The 19,907-nt window shown below is 44.4% G+C and overlaps 1 protein-coding gene across 1 annotated transcript in view; it reads left to right on the top strand.

Annotated features, from left to right (window-relative positions):
- Positions 1 to 961: 961 nt before the first annotated feature.
- Positions 962 to 19,907, top strand: part of LOC136629108 (zinc finger protein 420-like) — a 31,191-nt gene continuing 12,245 nt past the window's right edge. Inside the window, exons 1-7 of the mRNA XM_066605242.1 lie at positions 962 to 4,898; positions 5,090 to 5,269; positions 5,352 to 5,475; positions 15,167 to 15,270; positions 15,390 to 15,569; positions 15,652 to 15,775; positions 15,858 to 15,922. Of these exons, the coding sequence (XP_066461339.1) occupies positions 4,803 to 4,898; positions 5,090 to 5,269; positions 5,352 to 5,475; positions 15,167 to 15,270; positions 15,390 to 15,569; positions 15,652 to 15,775; positions 15,858 to 15,922 (873 nt within the window). The 5' untranslated portion in view covers positions 962 to 4,802. The remainder of the gene's footprint in view (positions 4,899 to 5,089; positions 5,270 to 5,351; positions 5,476 to 15,166; positions 15,271 to 15,389; positions 15,570 to 15,651; positions 15,776 to 15,857; positions 15,923 to 19,907) is intronic.

The raw sequence follows: 19,907 nt of genomic DNA, 5'->3' as shown, positions 1-19,907 counted from the left end.
AGCAGTTCAGGGGCTTTCTGCAGTGACAGGAAGAAGGCAGCACGTTGTCATCTGTAGGTCGGTGTGAGTCTCCCACACAGGGAAGCGCCGTCTATGGAGAGCAGCGCCATTGTTTATTACATTCACTGCCAGTCAGGAGTTGTAGAAGAGGAGAAAAACCTGCAGAACGTCCGGAGCGAACGCAGAAATTGTAGGGAGAAACACGGAGGATCCACCGGTGAGCGACATAACTCTATCCACCATCTAGACCATAGAAGACGTGTGATGTCACCGGTCACTATTATGTCACCCCTGTCACCACTATCTTATGTCACCGGTCACTATTATGTCACTACTGTCACCACTATCTGATGTCACCGGTCACTATTATGTCACTACTGTCACCACTATCTGATGTCACCTGTCACTATTCTGTCACTACTGTCACCACTATCTGATGTCACCGGTCACTATTCTGTCACTACTGTCACCACTATCTGATGTCACCGATCACTATTATGTCACTACTGTCAGCACTATTTGATGTCACCTGTCACTATTATGTCACTACTGTCAACACTATCTGATGTCACCTGTCACTATTCTGTCAATACTGTCACCACTATCTGATGTCACCGGTCACTATTCTGTCACTACTGTCACCACTATCTGATGTCACCTGTCACTATTCTGTCACTACTGTCACCACTATCTGATGTCACCGGTCACTATTCTGTCACTACTGTCACCACTATCTGATGTCACCTGTCACTATTCTGTCACTACTGTCACCACTATCTGATGTCACCTGTCACTATTCTGTCACTGCTGTCACCACTATCTGATGTCACCGGTCACTATTCTGTCACTACTGTCACCACTATCTGATGTCACCGGTCACTATTCTGTCACTACCGTCACCACTATCTGATGTCACCGGTCACTATTCTGTCAGCACTATCTGATGTCACCTGTCACTATTATGTCACTACTGTCACCACTATCTGATGTCACCTGTCACTATTCTGTCAGCACTATCTGATGTCACCTGTCACTATTATGTCACTACTGTCACCACTATCTGATGTCACCTGTCACTATTCTGTCACTACCATCACCACTATCTTATGTCACCGGTCACTATTCTGTCACTACTGTCACCACTATCTGATGTCACCGGTCACTATTCTGTCACTACTGTCACCACTATCTGATGTCACCGGTCACTATTCTGTCACTACTGTCACCACTATCTGATGTCACCTGTCACTATTCTGTCACTACTGTCACCACTATCTGATGTCATCTGTCACTATTCTGTCACTACTGTCACCACTATCTGATGTCACCGGTCACTATTCTGTCACTACCGTCACCACTATCTTATGTCACCTGTCACTATTCTGTCACTACCGTCACCACTATCTGATGTCACCTGTCACTATTCTGTCACTACTGTCACCACTATCTGATGTCACCTGTCACTATTCTGTCACTACTGTCACCACTATCTTATGTCACCTGTCACTATTCTGTTACTACTGTCACCACTATCTGATGTCACCTGTCACTACTGTCACCACTATCTGATGTCACCGGTCACTATTCTGTCACTACCATCACCACTATCTGATGTCTCCTGTCACTATTCTGTCACTACTGTCACCACTATCTGATGTCACCTGTCACTATTCTGTCACTACCCTCACCACTATCTTATGTAACTGGTCACTATACTATCACCATTATCTGATGTCACCTGTCACTATTCTGTCACTACTTTCACCACTATCTGATGTCACCGGTCACTATTCTGTCACTACCGTCACCACTATCTGATGTCACCGGTCACTATTCTGTCACTACCGTCACCACTATCTGATGTCACCGGTCACTATTCTGTCACTACTGTCACCACTATCTGATGTCACCGGTCACTGTTATGTCACTACCATCACCACTATCTGATGTCACCGGTCACTATTCTGTCACTACCGTCACCACTATCTGATGTCACCGGTCACTATTCTGTCACTACTGTCACCACTATCTGATGTCACCGGTCACTATTCTGTCACTACTGTCACCACTATCTGATGTCACCTGTCACTATTCTGTCACTACTGTCACCACTATCTGATGTCATCTGTCACTATTCTGTCACTACTGTCACCACTATCTGATGTCACCGGTCACTATTCTGTCACTACCGTCACCACTATCTTATGTCACCTGTCACTATTCTGTCACTACCGTCACCACTATCTGATGTCACCTGTCACTATTCTGTCACTACTGTCACCACTATCTGATGTCACCTGTCACTATTCTGTCACTACTGTCACCACTATCTTATGTCACCTGTCACTATTCTGTTACTACTGTCACCACTATCTGATGTCACCTGTCACTACTGTCACCACTATCTGATGTCACCTGTCACTATTCTGTCACCACTATCTTATGTCACCGGTCACTATTCTGTCACTACTGTCACCACTATCTGATGTCACCGGTCACTATTATGTCACTACTGTCACCACTATCTGATGTCACGGTCACTATTCTGTCACTACTGTCACCACTATCTGATGTCACCGGTCACTATTCTGTCACTACCGTCACCACTATCTGATGTCACCTGTCACTATTCTGTCACTACCGTCACCACTATCTTATGTCACCTGTCTATATTCTGTCACTACCGTCACCACTATCTGATGTCACCTGTCACTATTCTGTCACTACTGTCACCACTATCTGTTGTCACCTGTCACTATTCTGTTACTACTGTCACCACTATCTGATGTCACCAGTCACTATTATGTCACTACCGTCACCACTATCTGATGTCACCTGTCACTATTCTGTCACCACTATCTGATGTCAGCTGTCACTATTCTGTCACTACTGTCACCACTATCTTATGTCACCAGTCACTATTCTGTCACTACTGTCACCACTATCTGATGTCACCTGTCACTATTCTGTCACTACTGTCACCACTATCTGATGTCACCTGTCACTATTCTGTTACTGCTGTCACCACTATCTGATGTCACCAGTCACTATTATGTCACTATTATGTCACTACCGTCACCACTATCTGATGTCACCTGTCACTATTCTGTCACCACTATCTGATGTCAGCTGTCACTTTTCTGTCACTACTGTCACCACTATCTTATGTCACCAGTCACTATTCTGTCACTACGGTCACCACTATCTGATGTCACCTGTCACTATTCTGTCACTACTGTCACCACTATCTGATGTCACCGGTCACTATTCTGTCACTACCGCCACCACTATCTGATGTCACCTGTCACTATTCTGTCACTACCGCCACCACTATCTTATGTCACCTGTCACTATTCTGTCACTACCGTAACCACTATCTTATGTCTCCTGTCACTATTCTGTCACTACTGTCACTATCTTATGTCACCGGTCACTCCTATCTTATGTCACCTGTCACTTACCTAGACCTTTCATCTGGGGCTGCGGGAAGTGACTCCCGGTCGCGTGATTTCTGTAATCTAATGGATAACGGCGATCACATGAGGGAAGATGAAACTACTCCCCTCCCTCCTCTATGATGTCTTGCGTCGATTTGGTCCGAAAAGAAAAAGATGATTTGGTCCGATGGACATCAGCGATCACGGAAAAGTTTTTTGGTTTTTTTTTAAAGTGAAATAAAGTAAAAGTTTCATCTGTCCTCACTGATCGGATCCGTGAGAGGAGATGAAAATACTCACCTAATGTCCCCTGAAACCTCCGATACTGCCGGGCACCACCTCTGATCTGCGCATTCCCCGACAAAATGGCAGCGCATGCGTAGTAGAAGCGTATGCCAAAGTGACTTTGGCATAGTAACCAGCAGGGACCACAGTGGTTGGTCCTTTCCAACATCGATGGCTGTGATATACCCATCACTGCAATCCCTGTGATTTGTGTAATAACTACAGCACTGGATTAGTCCCATGTATTTCTAGCCCCTCACCAAGAGAGTTTATGAGAGGACAGAGATAGGAGCGATTTTCCAAAAATTGGCCTGGTCATTAAGGTGCAAAGAAGCATGGTCACTAAGAGGTTAAAAATGTGTGCACTATTTTGTCCATGAAAATGCCATCCATTATTGTTAGTGGGATCTGTCTAGTGTCGTCTATGTTTGGCACTTGCTGGATAAGCCGGTTCCATCATTTTGGTTGTTGAGCTTTGAGGTCAGAACCTGTCAGGAGGATTCTGCCGCCCGATGTCATACATATATCCCAACACGCATGTACATTGCAGATATCTATATTGTGCTCTAAAACACTGCAGCGCTTCAGAGAAAACACTGGAAAAAGCAGCTCTGAACTTGGAGAAGAGTCATCGGGGCGGTCGCTGCCGCCTTCTCCCTGCAGAGTTCGGCAATCAGTCCAACTGATCCGGGTGAGGAGAACATGTCGGGATTTTGTACTGTCTGTAGTTCGGGCTTCAAAAACCTCCTAACAGTTTCCCTTTATTATCTCCGTAAAGAGGTTCTCCCATAACTTGCTTCACAACCACTCTGTTCCTCCTGGTTGCTGCTGATCAGGACACGTGACTTCTGCAGCCAATCACTGGCTATAAAAGGTGAATACTGTGGGCAGTGATTGGCTGCAGCAGTCACATGTCCTGGTCAGCAGCAACCAGGAAGGACACAGGGGCTGTGAAGCAATTTTAAGTAATGCAAAAACACTTTTAAATGTTTCCCCTTATTATCTTCAGTAAACTTATTCTATAGTTTTGTTTTTTGTAGTTTTTGTATTGGTTCGTATTCCTTTCATTCAGATCCCTACATGATTGATTCATCAAAGATGGAGAAGGAGAGAAACAAGATGGTGAAGAATGTATTAAATCTCACCCTAGAGATAATCTTCCAGCTTACTGGGGAGGTGAGAGATTCTGATGATGTCACATTACATCATTCTTATCAATGATAATAACAGATGATGTCACTGGAGAGGGGAGAGATTCTGATGATGTCACATTACATCACTCTTAGCAATGGTAATAACAGATGACGTCACTGGAGGGATGATGGAAATATCTGTAGTGATATTTATTAATGTCTCCCCATATATAGGATTACACAGTAGTGAAGAAGACCTCTAGTGATGGCTGTTGGGCCCCTGTGTGTGATGGATGGGGAAGACCCCTGAGCCCAATCATGGGGCCCCCACCTCACCCTCTGATACACGAGGACATCAATGTACAGGAGATTCTAGAACTCGCCAACAAGCTGATTGAGCTGCTGACTGGAGAGGTGATGCTGCAGGGAATGCTGGGACATTATACAGTAACAGCACTGGAGGCTTCTGGGTAATGACTGTATATTGTGTTGTCAGGTTCCTATAAGGTGTCAGGATGTCGCTGTCTATTTTTTTATGGAGGAGTGGGAGTATTTAGAAGGACACAAGGATCTGTACGAGGACACCATGATGGACACCCACCAGCCGCTCACATCGCCAGGTAATAGACATATTTAGCTGGATTGTAGCTGGGGAGAAGTGGGCATGTGCCCCTGGCAAGTGAAGCAAGTGTTACCAGCCAGCCATGCCGAAAACTGTTAGTTGGATTAGTGGAGCCACCCACTAGACAATTGTTGATTAAAGCAATACATATCTACTGATTGCTGATATGTAAACATCCCGGTCATAGAGTGATGCCAGTCAGCGACTACATGGTAGATGGCTGCTGCATCAAAGTGTAGCATAAGAATGTGGCTACAGAAGATCTCTGTTCCAACAGTCCTACTGCTACAGTAGCCTGCGGCGTTGTAAAGTTCGAGAGTTACCTTGGCCCATGCTACCCCCGACCCCTGAATAGGAAAAGTAAAGTAAAGGGGTCACAACTCAATGCTAATTGCAAAAGTAAGTGCACCCCTATGTAATGTAACTTCCCAATGAAATTTGGCGCAATTAGAGTACCCCTATTCAGGACCAAAAGAATGCTTGTGCCAAATTTCATGCTTTTATGATACCGGGAAGTAACATTACATAGGGGTGCACTTACTTTTGCAAATAGCATTGAATAATCGAGTTGTGACCCCTTTACTTTTTCTATTTAGGACCTAAAGAATGCTCCTGCCAAATTTCATGTTTGTACATCGGGAAACGTACGATGTTGTACAAGTGTGAGATTTGGCAGGACTATTCTTTTTTTTTTTTTAAATTTGTCTTTATTAAACAGGTTAAAACATACATTCAGTGTTATCGTAGTTTTGCAGGATTTTTCTTTGTATCTTGTATCAACCTGCATTTTTTGTATTTTTATAAAACATAAAATAAAACATTAAATCAAACAAATTATACATATTAAATCAAAACTTTTGACCCACTTTGACCACAGGTTTTTGTTTTTTTGGTCTACTGACCTGTTTCTGAGGATCTGCAAAACTTTGTGGAGGCCCCGCACGGCTACGGCACGGTCTGTGTTTCACCCTAGATAGGTATGTCTCCTATTGCCACCTGTTCCTGGAACCAGCAAGTATAGTGGAAGGAGCTTCTCAGTCTATCTTTTACCCTTTGTGGTAATAATTGAATGAAACTCGCCCAGGTTTCAAAGAAGGCTTGTACCTTTTTTTCTTTAAAAAGCGATGTTTCTGCCCAGTCCATTTGAAACAGAAACGCTAGCTTGTCCAGGAACAGTCTAAATGGAGGCCCTGTTGGTTGTATCCATGTCTGTAAAATGGCCTTTAGTCCTGCCGCTGCTATGAAGTGCAGTAATTTCCTGACACCCCTTGAGCAGTGATAGATTTCGGGATCTAAATAGCCAAGTATTGCCCATGTTGGTTCTTGTGGGCAAAAGTTCGTCAGGTGTGTTTTTGTGTAGTCACCTATTCGTGTCCAAAATTCCTGTATTGAGGGGCATGTCCACAAACTGTGGTATAGGTTTGCGTGTGGTGCTTGACATTTGAAGCAGTTTGAGGTATTGTAAATTCCTATGTGGTATCCTCTGCTTGGGGTTAGGTATGACCTATGAACAATTTGCAATCTCATCTCTAGGAACCTGGCCGATGGTAAATACCTATGTGCCGAGGTTAGGGATTTCATTATCAGTGTCGGTGTGAAATCGGGGTTGTCCGTGGCCCATTTGCCCACCCCCGGATCAATATCCTCCTGTTCTCTCATATTTCTTATTGCCCTGTATAGCTTTGAGATCATGCCCCGCGGACCCGTTTTCCTGGTCATCCATGTGTCGCCTGTTTGTACCCAATCAGGTTCTTGTAGTCGTGGTATGAGTTCTGTGATGTAATGTCTGACTTGCAGGTATGAGAATAGTGGAATTCGGAGTTCGGGGTATTTTTGTTTCATTTCGTCGTGTGTTAAAACTCGTCGTTCTCTTGTGTGCAATAGTTTATCTATAGTGTGTATTCCTTGGGCCTCCCATTCCACAAATATATTGTGGGGATTACCGTCCTGGAAGTTGGGGTTGTTCATTAGTGACAAATACAGTGATGTTTGTGGCGATGTTTGGCTATCTTTGCGCAGTTTATTCCATGTTTTCCAGGCCGTCAGTATCAAGGGATTCTTTTTAGTTTTTTCTGGGAGTTCTGCATATGTGTGATGGAGGATATTCTGGAGTCGTGTTGTGCCGACCATCTCTTGTTCAAGTGGTCTGTTTGTGAAATATGACTTATCATGAATCCAGTCGTGGATGATTCGCGCCTGGGCTGCTAGATTGTAGTCTCTGAGATTAGGTAAGTTAGTTCCTCCGTTCTCTCTATGTTTCTGTAGCGCTTTGAGCGCGATACGCGGTCTTCTTCCCCCCCATATGAAGTTCCTATATAGGTAGTTTATTCTTTTTATATCTTTTAGTTTTAAAAATATAGGTAGCGAGTGTAGGATGTATAATAAGCGGGAAAATTCTATCATTTTTATTAGGCTTATCCTTCCCAAGAAAGAGATCGTAAAGTTTTTCCATGTGTTTAGGGTAGTTTCTAGTTTTTTGATGTGGGGTTCTATGTTTGTATTATATAATTTGAGTGGGCTTCTTGTGATTTGTACTCCCAAGTATTGTATAGCATGTTTTTCCCACTTGAATGGATATTGTGTTGACCACGGGGGTTTGGCCGGTCCTCTGAGAAGCAAGGCCTCTGTTTTGTCTAGATTTAAAGTGTAGCCCGAGAGTTTACCGATTTTCTTGATTTCTTGTAATATGGGGGTTAGTGTTTCCCTGGGGTTATTTATCACCAATAGGAGGTCGTCTGCAAATGCTTCAACTTTTATCTTAGTACCACCGCAGGTCGCCCCTGTAAAGAGTGTCGTTTGTGTCAGGTATCTAAGTAGGGGGTCTATTGATAGATTAAATAACAGTGGTGAGAGAGGGCAGCCTTGTCTGGCTCCTCTAAATAGATCTATGTTGGGGGTGTTAAGGCCGTTGACTGTGAGGGTGGTAGTGGTGTTCATTTGCGTCGTGTCTATGTAATTCACAAAGATCTGTCCAAAACCTCTTTTTTCCAATATTATGTTTAAGAATGGCCAGGCCATCTTATCGAAGGCTTTTTCTGCGTCCAGACTCAGTAGCATCGTAGTCTGGCCCTCGGGGTTTTGTGCTGCCACCGTCGCCGCTATGGCGGCTCTGATGTTCTTTAGAGCACTCCTCCCCTGTGTAAAGCCTTTCTGTGCTGGGTCTAGTATGGATGGGAGGATTAGCTGGAGTCTGTTGGCTAGTATCTTGGACAGAAACTTGTAATCACAGTTTAGCAGTGCTATTGGTCTGTAAGATCTTGGGTCTGTCAGGTCCTTGTTTGGTTTGGGGAGCAGTATCGTTCTCGATGTTCCAAAGTCTTCTGTCTGTGTATTGTATGTGTATATTGTGTTGTAGAGTTGAGTCAGGACTGGCACAATGTCTGCTATTAGTATTTTATAATATTCTGCGGAAAATCCGTCGGGGCCCGGTGTTTTCCCCCCTTGTGCTGTTGTGATCGCCTCTCGTACCTCCTCCTCGTGTATGTCGGCGTCTAGTAGGGATTTTTGCTCTTCTGTTAGTTTTGGTAGATTCACGGATTCTAAGAAGTTGTTTATGTCTTGTACGTTTGTTGGTTCTGCCCTATATAGATTTTCGAAGTATTCGTGCAGTATTTGAGCCACCTCTTCTTGTTTTGTTGTAAGACTATCCCCATTAATATGTCTTAAGGTCAATATTGGCTTGTGTGGCTGTCTTTGTTTGGACAAATTGGCTAGCAAGCGTCCCGTCTTATTACCCCACCTGTAAAATTTGTTTTTTGTTAATTGGTTTTGCCAATGTGCGTGGGTGTGTACAAACGTATTTAGTAGGTGTTTCGCTGTAAGAAGGGTTTGGTATGAGTTGTCATTGTGGGAGTTCGTATGTTCCTTTTGTGCTTCTAGGAGGGAATGATGTAGTGCCTCAAACTCCGTTTGGAATTTTTTCCTCCTATGGGACAAGTAGCTTATGATGTGGCCCCTCATCACTGCTTTTGAAGCCTGCCAGAATAGGTTTGTGTTGTCTATATGCGCATTATTGTCGTCTGCGTAGTTGTTCCAGTGGATTTTCAGGTATGCTCTAAAGTCCTCTGATTCCCATAGGAATGAGGGGAAGCGCCATATTTTGGTTAGCCTTTGCGGGGTTCTCAGTTGTAGTCTTATTACTATCGGTGCGTGGTCGCTAAGGGATATTGGGTGAATTTCCGATTGGTAGTGGTATTCAAAAATGCTGTTTGATATTAAGAAGAAGTCTATGCGTGAGAATGAGTGGTAGGCGTTGGAGCAGCATGTGTATTCTTTGCTGGTGGGGTTCAAGAGTCGCCATGGGTCACATACGCTGAGTTGTTCTTTAAGTGTTAGTAGTGCATGTGTGGTTGAAGTTGCTTGGGTAGATGGTCCCGTTCTGTCTAGTGTTTCGTCTTGTATGCTGTTAAAATCGCCCCCCAGGATTATTCTGTCGCTTAGATATGGTTGTAGTTTTTCTATTAGTGTGACATAAAATGTTGGTTGGTCAGTGTTGGGGGCATAGACGTTCACCAAGGCGTACGTTTGTTCATCCATTTTGATTCTCACTATTAGGTATCTTCCCTCTGGGTCCGCTATGCTTTGCAGTATTGTGTGTGGCATATTTTTTCTGGTCAGGATAGCTACCCCTCGTGATGCTGATGTGTGTGAGGCCGTGTAACATGCGTCTATCCATGGTGCTCTCAGTTCTCCCTTCCCCTCTTTCTTCCAGTGTGTTTCCTGCAAGAATATTATGTCTGGCTTGTATCGTTTTAGGTGTGTCAGTACTTTTTTCCGTTTAATGGGTGTGTTTAGTCCGTCTACGTTCCAAGATAGTGTTTGTATTGTGGTGGGTGTTTGGTATTCTGTTGTTTCTAAGTCTCTAGGCATGTTGGTAGGTGTAGTTTGGTCATAGTTACCGTAGTTTTTGCCTCTTTTTTTTTGTCGCATCCCTCGGTCCCAGCGAGCCGCGGATGCAACTGGGTGTTGATCGTGCCGTGCCTGCGGGGCCTCCTGATCCTCCTAGTGGTCCATTTTTTAAAGGTCAGATGGGTCGGAAAAAAGGAAGAAAAAAAAATGAAAAATGTGAGAAACATAGTAATAATAAACATGTAAACTTTAAACATCTATTTCGCCTTTTCTTTTTGCGTGGCGCGCGCCACATCCACTGTATTTGGAACAGGATTGTAATAAAGAGCAACAGTACAGTTCCTTTTTTTTTTTTTTTCATTCTTTTTCAGCCTTGTTCTCCGTTCCCCTCCATCTGTAGGTGTCTTCTTGCTTCCTCCGGGGTATTGAATATTAAGGATTTGTTACCGTCTTGTATCCGGAGTTTTGCTGGGTACAGCAATTGGAAGCGTGTGTTTCGTTCGTGCAAGCTTTGGCAGATCGGGGTGAACAGTTTGCGCTTCTGTGACACCGCCACCGAGAAGTCTTGGAACAGCAGGATCTTTGCCCCTTGTATTATCAGTTCTCCTTGTCGTCTGTAGGCTCGTAGAATTGCTTCTTTTGTTGTCCAGTGCTTATATTTTGCTATCACTGGGCGAGGTCTGCTTCTGTTGTTACGCCCATCCCCTGGTGGGCCGATTCTGTGGGCTCTTTCTATTGTTAGGGGGTCATTGGATATATCGATCTGTAGCGCTTGCGGTAGATCCGTGGTTAAGTAGGCTATAAGCTGGCTGTTAGATACTGTCTCCGGTATTCCCACGAAGCGGAGGTTATTGCGACGGTGTCTATTCTCCAGATCGTCGACTTTTTCCCGGAGCATTTCAGTTTCTGTCTGGCTTCTTTGTAGCGCGGTTTCTAGCGTTGCGATGGTCTGTTCTATGTTCTGGTTTTTTGTTTCTAGTTCTGTCAGCCTTTGGGTGTTGTCTGTTATTTGTGACATTGCTGAGTTTATGGATTTGTGCAACGCCTCAAGTCTGTTATCAAATAAGGGGAGAAGCATTTTTGAGACCTCTTGTGCCACTAGTGTCGCCTGCGTCATTTCTGCACTGTTCGTTGGTTGTTCGTTAGTTTGTATAGAAGAAGTGTCCATTGCTTCGTAGTCAGAGCTTGGTGAAGCCGCAGCGCGTGGTGGAGTATTTTTTGAAGGGGATGCAGATTGATGCGCGGTCTTACTCTCCTTTTCCTTGATGTTTTTGACGGGTCTACTTTTTTGTTTTCCACCTGTGGTTGTTTTGTCTATGTCTGACTGGCGCGTTGCTCGTGCTGGGGTGCCTGCACTTCTTTCGTTTAGATATTTGTCCATTTTTCTTTAATGACTTCTCGGTGTCAAGTGTTTTGTGCGAGTTTGTTGTATTAGAAGTTGTTTCCTGTATCCGGGTTGTTGGTGTTTTGTTGCGGTTTATTTTTTGTTGTGGATGTGGCTTTTTGTCCTAGATCTATTTGTTCATGTCTTTTTTGTTTAGTGTCTTTATGTCAGGTCCCGGCTTTTCCTTTGCTATTTCTGTCTTGTTTTCCTTCTTTCCCACTTTCCCAGTGTTTTTTGTCTTGTTTGGATATTGTTTGTGCTTAGAGTGGGCTTCGGGTGGGTTTCGGGGGGAGGGCTATGTTTTCCTGTAGTTTTTTGTTTGTGTTCCCGGTTTTGAGACCCTTTCTTTTATGTCTGTTATGATGCTTGGGGTTTTCCCCTACTGTGGCTTCTGTTCGGCTCCTCCCCCTGACTCTTATAGCGGGCGGGGTTTGTCTCTGACGTCACGGCCTCAAATCTAGGCCGCGGCTTCAAGCGCCGCTAGGCCGCAACGTTCCGGCTGCTCCCCTGCAGGATCGCCGCTGCAGGGATGTCCCCTGGGCCGTTCGGAAGCCTCCCAGGGCTTCACTTCCCGTCTGGCGCTGAGTGGGGGCCTTGTCTGTTGGGGTGTGGGGTCGCGGCCTCTATCGCCGTCCGGCCTCTACCGCTGTCTGGCCCCGGCTCTCTGGCGGCCCCCCGATGTGTCACTTTACCCTCGGTGAGGCTCCCGTGCCTCTCAGCTGCTCCCCGAGGCTCTCACCCTCCTTGCGGCCCGGTCGGCGGTGGTCGCGGCTCACGCGGCCGGAAATCTCAGGTGCGGCCTATGTCGCGGCGTCACGAGTGCTCCCGGTGCGTTTCTGGTAGAAGTCGGCGGGTCTGCGCGCCCTTCCGGATACCCTCCAGGCAGGTAAGGTCCCGGTGGCTGTTGGGGTCGGGATCGTGTTGTTCTTCCCGGTCGCGTCCCGCTCCTTCTCTCCTTTCCCCGCGGGTCGGATCGGGTGGTTCGCCGGGGGCTTTCCGAATACCCCTCGGATGTGGGGGTCTTCTGCCAAGCAAGCAGGGGAGATGTCCGTCCCCCGCAGCTGCTTTTTTTGTGGGTCACCAGAGGGTCCCGGTGTCTCTGGGAGTTGTATCGCAGGAGCTCTGAGAGACACGTCCTGCTCCCTCTGTGTCCTAGGCGGAAGTCGCAGGACTATTCTTATTAAATTAATTTCTAATATTATATTTTATAAAGTTTTCCGTACATTTAATGGGGCCATTAAAAATCCTGCTTGTCTGTCAAAAAAAAACAAGCTCTCATATAGCTTTGTTAGCAGAAAAAAAGCACTTGTCCTTGGGCGGTGGGGATGAAGAATAGCTGCTGGAGTTATTAGACCCCGAACAGACTCTTTAGGATGAATAGAGCCCCCAACACACAATGCCATCGCTCTCAGGCACCTAACACTAACTTTAACCACTTGATGTGGAGCTGCCTGATGGAATACCCCTGGACGGAGGTTACAGACTTCCTGGGACAACTATTAGGGTGCCACTTTAACCAACCCCACTGAATGTCTGCTAGGTATACTGGGTGAAGAACAGTGGCAATTCCATATCCGTATCCTTAGTGAGGTGCTGTTTCTGGCCATAAGGCTGTTTCGTTGCGCTGGATGGATAGGAGACCCCCGGCGCTCCCCCAATGGCAGAATCTGGTCAATTCAATTCTTGCATATGAAAAAATAGTGTATAAAAATAGAAAGGGCCCAGATAAATTCTATAAAATCTGTGGAATTTGGTGCGGCTCGTCAACCTCGACCCACATGCAAAACACAATTGAGCGAATGGTGGACCGAATGAGGTCCTCGACCCTCCCAGATACCATTTAGTTGTAATGTTATACTGTGTACACTGTCATACAGAACTGTAAACTCTCTGTATACTTGAACCATGTTATTCTCAGGTTTGTTAATGAGGAATATGATTTGCTATGTTCTTTTATTCCTATATAAAATGAGTTTTAAAAAATGGCTGTAGGAAGGAGTTAAAGGGAACCTGTCAGGAGGATTCTGCTGCTTCTGCTCTAAAACACTGCAGCTCTTCAGAGAAGACCCTGTAAAAAGCAGCTCTGAACTTGGAGAAGAGTCAGTGGGGCGGTCGCTGCCGACTTCTCCCTGCCTGGGTCGGCTATCAGTCCAACTGATCCGGGTGAGGAGAACCTTGTCAGGAATTTGTGTTGCCTGTAGTTCGTGCTTCATAAAACTCTGACAGGTTCCTTTTAACCCCTTGAGTGGCACGCCCGGAAATTTTCCGGGGACGAGCTCCACTGCTCATAGCAACATAGCCCGGAAGATTTCCGGGCTATGTATGACTATGGGAGCTGCAGAGCACAATGCCACAAGCTGTGACAGTGTGCTCTGCCTGCACAGACCCACACAGAGCAGTGCAAGGGCTTTGAAAAACCAGCAGAAGATATTGCCGACATGTCGCCAATGTCCTGCTTTGTTTACAGGTTGCCATAGAGACCATCGGCTTGTCAGAAGCAAGCCGATGGTCTCTGTGCCAGGGAGAGCTGGTTGTTAGCTGTCAGAGGACAGCTAGGTACTAGCTCTTACAGCAGAGATCAGAGAAAACCTCCGATCTCTGCTGTGTTAACCCTTTACATGCTGCAGTCTATGTGACTGCAGCATGTAAAGGGTTGTCACTGCAGCATGTAAAGGGCTGTCACCATCAGACCCCCGGAATGTGATCAGGGGTCCTGATGGGTCCCTGTGGAAGTCCCCTAAAGGGACTAAAAAAATAAAAAAATAAAAAAAAAAAAGTAAAAAAATTATTAAAAAAAATTAAAAAAACACTTGTCTCCCTTTACTTTGTAAAAAATCAAAAATACAATCACACATGTGGTATCCGTGTGCGTCGTAATGACCCAGAGAAGGAAGTTAATACATTATTTAACCCCTTAATGACATGGCCCCTTTTTTTCTTTTTTCTCCATTTCTTTTTTTCCTCCCCCCTGTTTAAAAAATCACAACTTGTCCCGCAAAAAACAAGCCCTCATATGGCCATGTCAATGGAAAAATGAAAAAGTTATGGCTCTTGAGACGCAACTGCAAAACTAGTTGAAATTCAATGATTAGACCATTTTAAAAAACCTGCCCTGGTGGGCACGACAGGGTGGTAGGAAACCTGCCACTCAAGGGGTTAATATGTCCTTAAATCGGTTTCCCCATGACTTGCTTCTGTCCTTCCTGGTTGCTGCTGACCAGGACATGTGACTGCTTCAGCCAATCACTGGCCATAGCACTGACCTTTTATAGCCAGTGATTGGTTGCAGCAGTCACATGTCCTGGTCAGCAGCAACCAGGAAGGACACAGGGGTTGTGAAGCAATTTGTAAGTAACGGGAAAACCCTCTTAAATGTTTCCTCTTATTATCTCCAGTAAATTTATTCTGATGTTGTCTTTTTGTGATTTTTACATTGTCTCATATTCCTTCCATTCAGGTTCCTTTATAAGCGATTCATTAAAGAAGGAGGAGGACAGAAACAAGATGGTGAAGAGTGTATTAAATCTCACCCTAGAGATACTCTTCCAGCTAAGTGGGGAGGTGAGAGATTCTGATGATGTCACATTACATCATTCTTATCTATGGTAATAACAGATGATGTCACTGGAGAGGTGATGGAATGTCTGTAGTGATATTTATTACTGCATCCCCATATACAGCATTACACGGTAGTGAAGAAGACCTCTAGTGATGGCAGTCAGGCCCCTGGGTGTGATGAAATGGAAAATCACCTGAGCCCAATCACAAGGCCCCCACCTCACCCCCTGATACATGAGGGCATCAATGTACAGGAGATTCTAGAACTCATCAACAAGATGATTGAGCTGCTGACTGGAGAGGTGACGCTGCAGGGTATGCTGGGACATTATCCAGTAACAGCACTGGAGGCTTCTGGGTGATGACTGTATATTGTGTTGTCAGGTTCCTATAAGGTGTCAGGATGTCGCTGTGTATTTCTCCATGGAGGAGTGGGAGTATTTAGAAGGACACAGGGATCTGTACAAGGAGGCCATGATGGACACCCACCAGCCGCTCCCATTACCAGGTAATAGACAGGACTAAATACACGGGGACTTTATTATCTGTATGTAAAGAATGACATCCGTGTCTGTCTGTGTTTCCTTCAGTTCCATCCAGTAAGAAAAGCCCACCAGAGAGATGTCCACGTCCTTTTCTTCCACAGGACCACCAGGTAGGTGGAGATGTCCCTCTGATCTGTAGCAGGCTGTGAAGCTCTTGTCATCAGTCTTATTAGATGTCTTCTCCTTGTGTGATGAGGCCGGTGGAGATGGCAGGATTACCGCTGACCAGAGACATTAGATCAGTTGTGTCAAATTCATTGTCAGTAAGGGCCACATCAGCATTTTGGTTGCCTTCAAAGGGCTGATGATAATTGTAAGACTGTAAATGAGGTAGCAGGCCTGATTTGGCCTGGGGACCTTAAGTTTGTGTGTGCATTAAATGAAGGCCTTGGGGAAAGAATGATCAAGGTCCGCTTTTGCTAAAACTTGATCATTTTTTGAAAGTTTCACAACTCAACAAGCCGAAAGTAAACACTGAAATTGAAATTTCTAAAGATGAAAATATGGCTTGAAGTTATATAATTTAAAAAATGTTTTTATCTTCTCCTTAAAGCATTACTTCGGCAAAAAAAAACATTTTTCTTCCCTCTACCCCTCATCATGATGTTAATGAGGTGTCATCGAGCCGCCATCTAATATCTATATCCAGCTTTTTGACCTGCAGCTATATGGCTGTCAGATTCGTTAGAGCATAACCCAGTCAGACAAGAGGCTTCCTACTTTACCTTCTATGGACAGTTAGTCAAAATAATGTCACACAGATGTATGTGGTGGTTAATTAAGTGCTAGGTGTTTAAAGAATTGGTTTAAAATGATGTTGAGAAGGCTGAACTTTTTTAAATTCCTATTTTGTATCTATTTTCCCTCAGAAAGTAGATGTAACATCAACTTATCTTCCCTGTGCTATTGGAGGAATAAAATAATGCAGGCTATCCAAGTAGAGAGATGATGAGGGAACATTTAGCTAAATGAAATGAATTCAAGTCTCCAGGTTCAGATGAACTACATCCTAGGATACAAAAGGAAGCCGCAGATGTAACTGCTGAACCACTCACCGTAATATTTGAAAAATCCTGGATAACAGGAGGAGTCCCAGAAGATTGGAGAAGGGCAAATGTCGTCCCTGTCTTCAAAAAACAGAATTACGTACCCCCGGGTAACTACAGGCCTGTGAGCCTAACTTACATACCAAGAAAGATCTTTGAACAAATTATTAAAAAGCATATATGCAAGAACTTGGAAACTTGGATGAGAATTAAGTAATTCACCAGAGCCAGCATGGGTTTGTAACAAACCAATCATGCAAGACTAATTTAATTTCCTTCTCTGACACAATCACAGACTGGGCTAATCAGGGAAATACGGTAGATAAAGTATCTTGACTTTAGTAAAGCATTACACTAATTTCCTTATACCATCCTTATAGTAAAAATGACCATCTATAGAATGAACAAGGCAACTGTTCGGTGGATTCACAACTAACTGAGTGATCACACTCAAAGAGTGGTCATGAATGGGTGCACATCCAATTGGAAGAATGTCTTAATTTGGGTGCCACAAAGCTCTGTCCTGGGCCTAGGGTTTTTCAACATTATTATAAATGATATAAAGTAGGGAATTGAGGGAAAACTGATCAAATATCTCAAAGACAAAGTTAGGAGGCATAGCTAACTGAAGAGAGAGAAAGAGGATTCAAAAAGATCTAAACAAGCTTTAACAGTGGGCAGGAACTTACAGAATAGTGTTTAACAGGGAGAAATGCATAGCACAAATGAAAAAAGCACATACAGAATAGAAGGAATTGGACTAAGCAGCAGCACATGTGAAAAAGACATGGGTATACTAATAGATCACATACTGAGCATGAGTCAACAGTGTGTTGCAGCAGCAAAAAAGCATAGAGTCTAGATCACTTGAGGTAATTATACTCCTTTATACTTCCTTGGTCAGATCTCATCTGGAATCCCGTGTTCAGTTCTGGGTACCCCAATTTAAAAAAGACATCAATAAACTGAAGCAAGTTCAGAGAAGAGCTATCAGGATGGTGAGCAGTCTGGGTATGATAGAATTTCTTTGCAGTCTTCCTTAGTACCTCTAGCTGTAAATTGTGGGTCACTACTAGACGCACACACCCGTTTTTTTCTTTTTCTGTGTATTGGAGTAGTTGATTCCTGGGTATCCTGGTGGCTCTGGTGATTTGGTCATCAGGTAGCCCTGATTTTAAAATGTCTTTTTGAGATTGTGTCTGTTGAGTTGGAGGAAATCCGGTTGTATCTGATGGGTTGGCTATAGTCGATGGACAATTTGATGTGCTTAGGATGGCAACTGTCCCATCTTAAGGTATATGGGCCGATCTTTTGGTGTTCGGTAAATCGATGTCTGTTGTTTGAAATTTCTATGGTGGTGTCCAAAAAGTGGATCTCTGTATAAGAGTAGCTTAATGTCAGGCTTATGGTGGGGTGAAATGCATTGAATCTCATGGAATTTTATTAGTTCTTGTTCAGTGTTGGTCCAGATGATTATGATGTCATCAATGTAGCGGACGTAGGCCAATAGTTTGCTGAGGCAGGAGTCCAGAAAGTCACTCCCCAGTTTTGCCATGAAAAGGTTGGCATATTCCGGTGCCATTCTATTGCCCATGGCAGCTCCAATGAGTTGCAGGAATATCCCTTTGCCAAAGGAGAAATAATTATGTGTAAGGATGAATCTTGTGAGTTGTAACAACGATTCAGAGGCAACCCTATTGGCCTTAAGGTGTGCCTGGCAGACAGGCAGTCCATCTTTGCATGGGATGTAAGAATATAAGTACTCCACATCCATGGTGACCTACAATTCACAGCTAGAGGTACTAAGAAAAACTGCTAAGAAACTCCAGGCACTTCTGAATGACTTTTAGAAGCTCCTTGCTGGCATTAGGAATCAGAGTGATTGTTCTACAGTTTCCAATCCTTGACATCGCCCTTCTTAGGCAGTGAGATGAAAACTAGTCTTTTCTAATGCTTTGGCCATATACAGATGCTCCAGATTGTCCGGCATAGTGTTGTTAGTGCGGCTTTACAGTGATTCTACTGATGCCAGATACTTTGCTGTCTGGTAGCTGCCTCATTGTCCACTTCCCTTTCCAGCAGGTCTGGTTCCAGATCCTCTTGGCCTCCATGTTCCTCTGGGTGGTCACTGCGAGCATATAGTTTTTCTTTATAGTCTTTCCATCTCTTCTTGATGTCTTGTTGGTGACCGATTTCATTCCTATTGTCGTCATTTATGGCTGCTTGGCGTTAAGAGAAAGGCTTCTTCACTTGTTTCCCAATGGCAAATAATTCCCTGATGTGACCCTTCTTATAGGCTAATTCAAGGTTCATTTATAGGGTGTTCAGGAACTTTTTGTTGTCTTTGCTGTTTTCTCTTTGGAAGCTCTACCTGTGTTTCATTGTTTACACTAAGGCTTTGGTTTGCATTGAGCATCATAAGCTTTGGAAAGCACTAAAGGAGGTAGGAGTACCAGCACACCTGATCACATTGCTCAGGTCCCTCTACAGCAATCAAAAAGCCACAGTGAGAACCAACCATGGGGATGCAGAATGGTTCAAGATCAAAAAGGGCACAGGACAAGGATGCATCCTCTCTTGCTTTTTTTTCTTCAACCTCTATGCGGAAGTTAACATGAGGCCGTTGTATTATCAGGGTGTTGGGTTGAAAATTGATAGAAGAACCATCAGTAATCGAAGGTACACAGATGATACAACTCTGGTAGATGAGACAGCGACGCATGGGAAACTCTGATCCTAAAGCTTAATAAGAAAGTGAAAAGATGGGACTTCACCTGAACATCAACAAGGCAAAGAACGTGACCGCTGCCAACAAGGAGGTCCACATAAAGGTCAACAACAGGGAAATTGAAGCAGTTAATGGTTTCTTATTACTTGGGTCTCTTATTGATCCTAGTGGCAGCTTGGTAGGTGAAATAAAATGTTGATTAGCACTGGGGCGTACGGCCATAGTAACCATGGACCCAATATGGAAGTGCAAGGATGTCTCAGTCACCATCAAATGAAGGTTAATCACAGCCATCATCTTGCCAATTGCAACATATGGCTG

This window comes from Eleutherodactylus coqui, chromosome 5, assembly GCF_035609145.1.
Source record: "Eleutherodactylus coqui strain aEleCoq1 chromosome 5, aEleCoq1.hap1, whole genome shotgun sequence".
Taxonomy (NCBI): Eukaryota; Metazoa; Chordata; class Amphibia; order Anura; family Eleutherodactylidae; genus Eleutherodactylus; species Eleutherodactylus coqui.
Note: the sequence above shows the minus strand (reverse complement) of the source record. Positions and strands in the feature narration are given on the sequence as shown.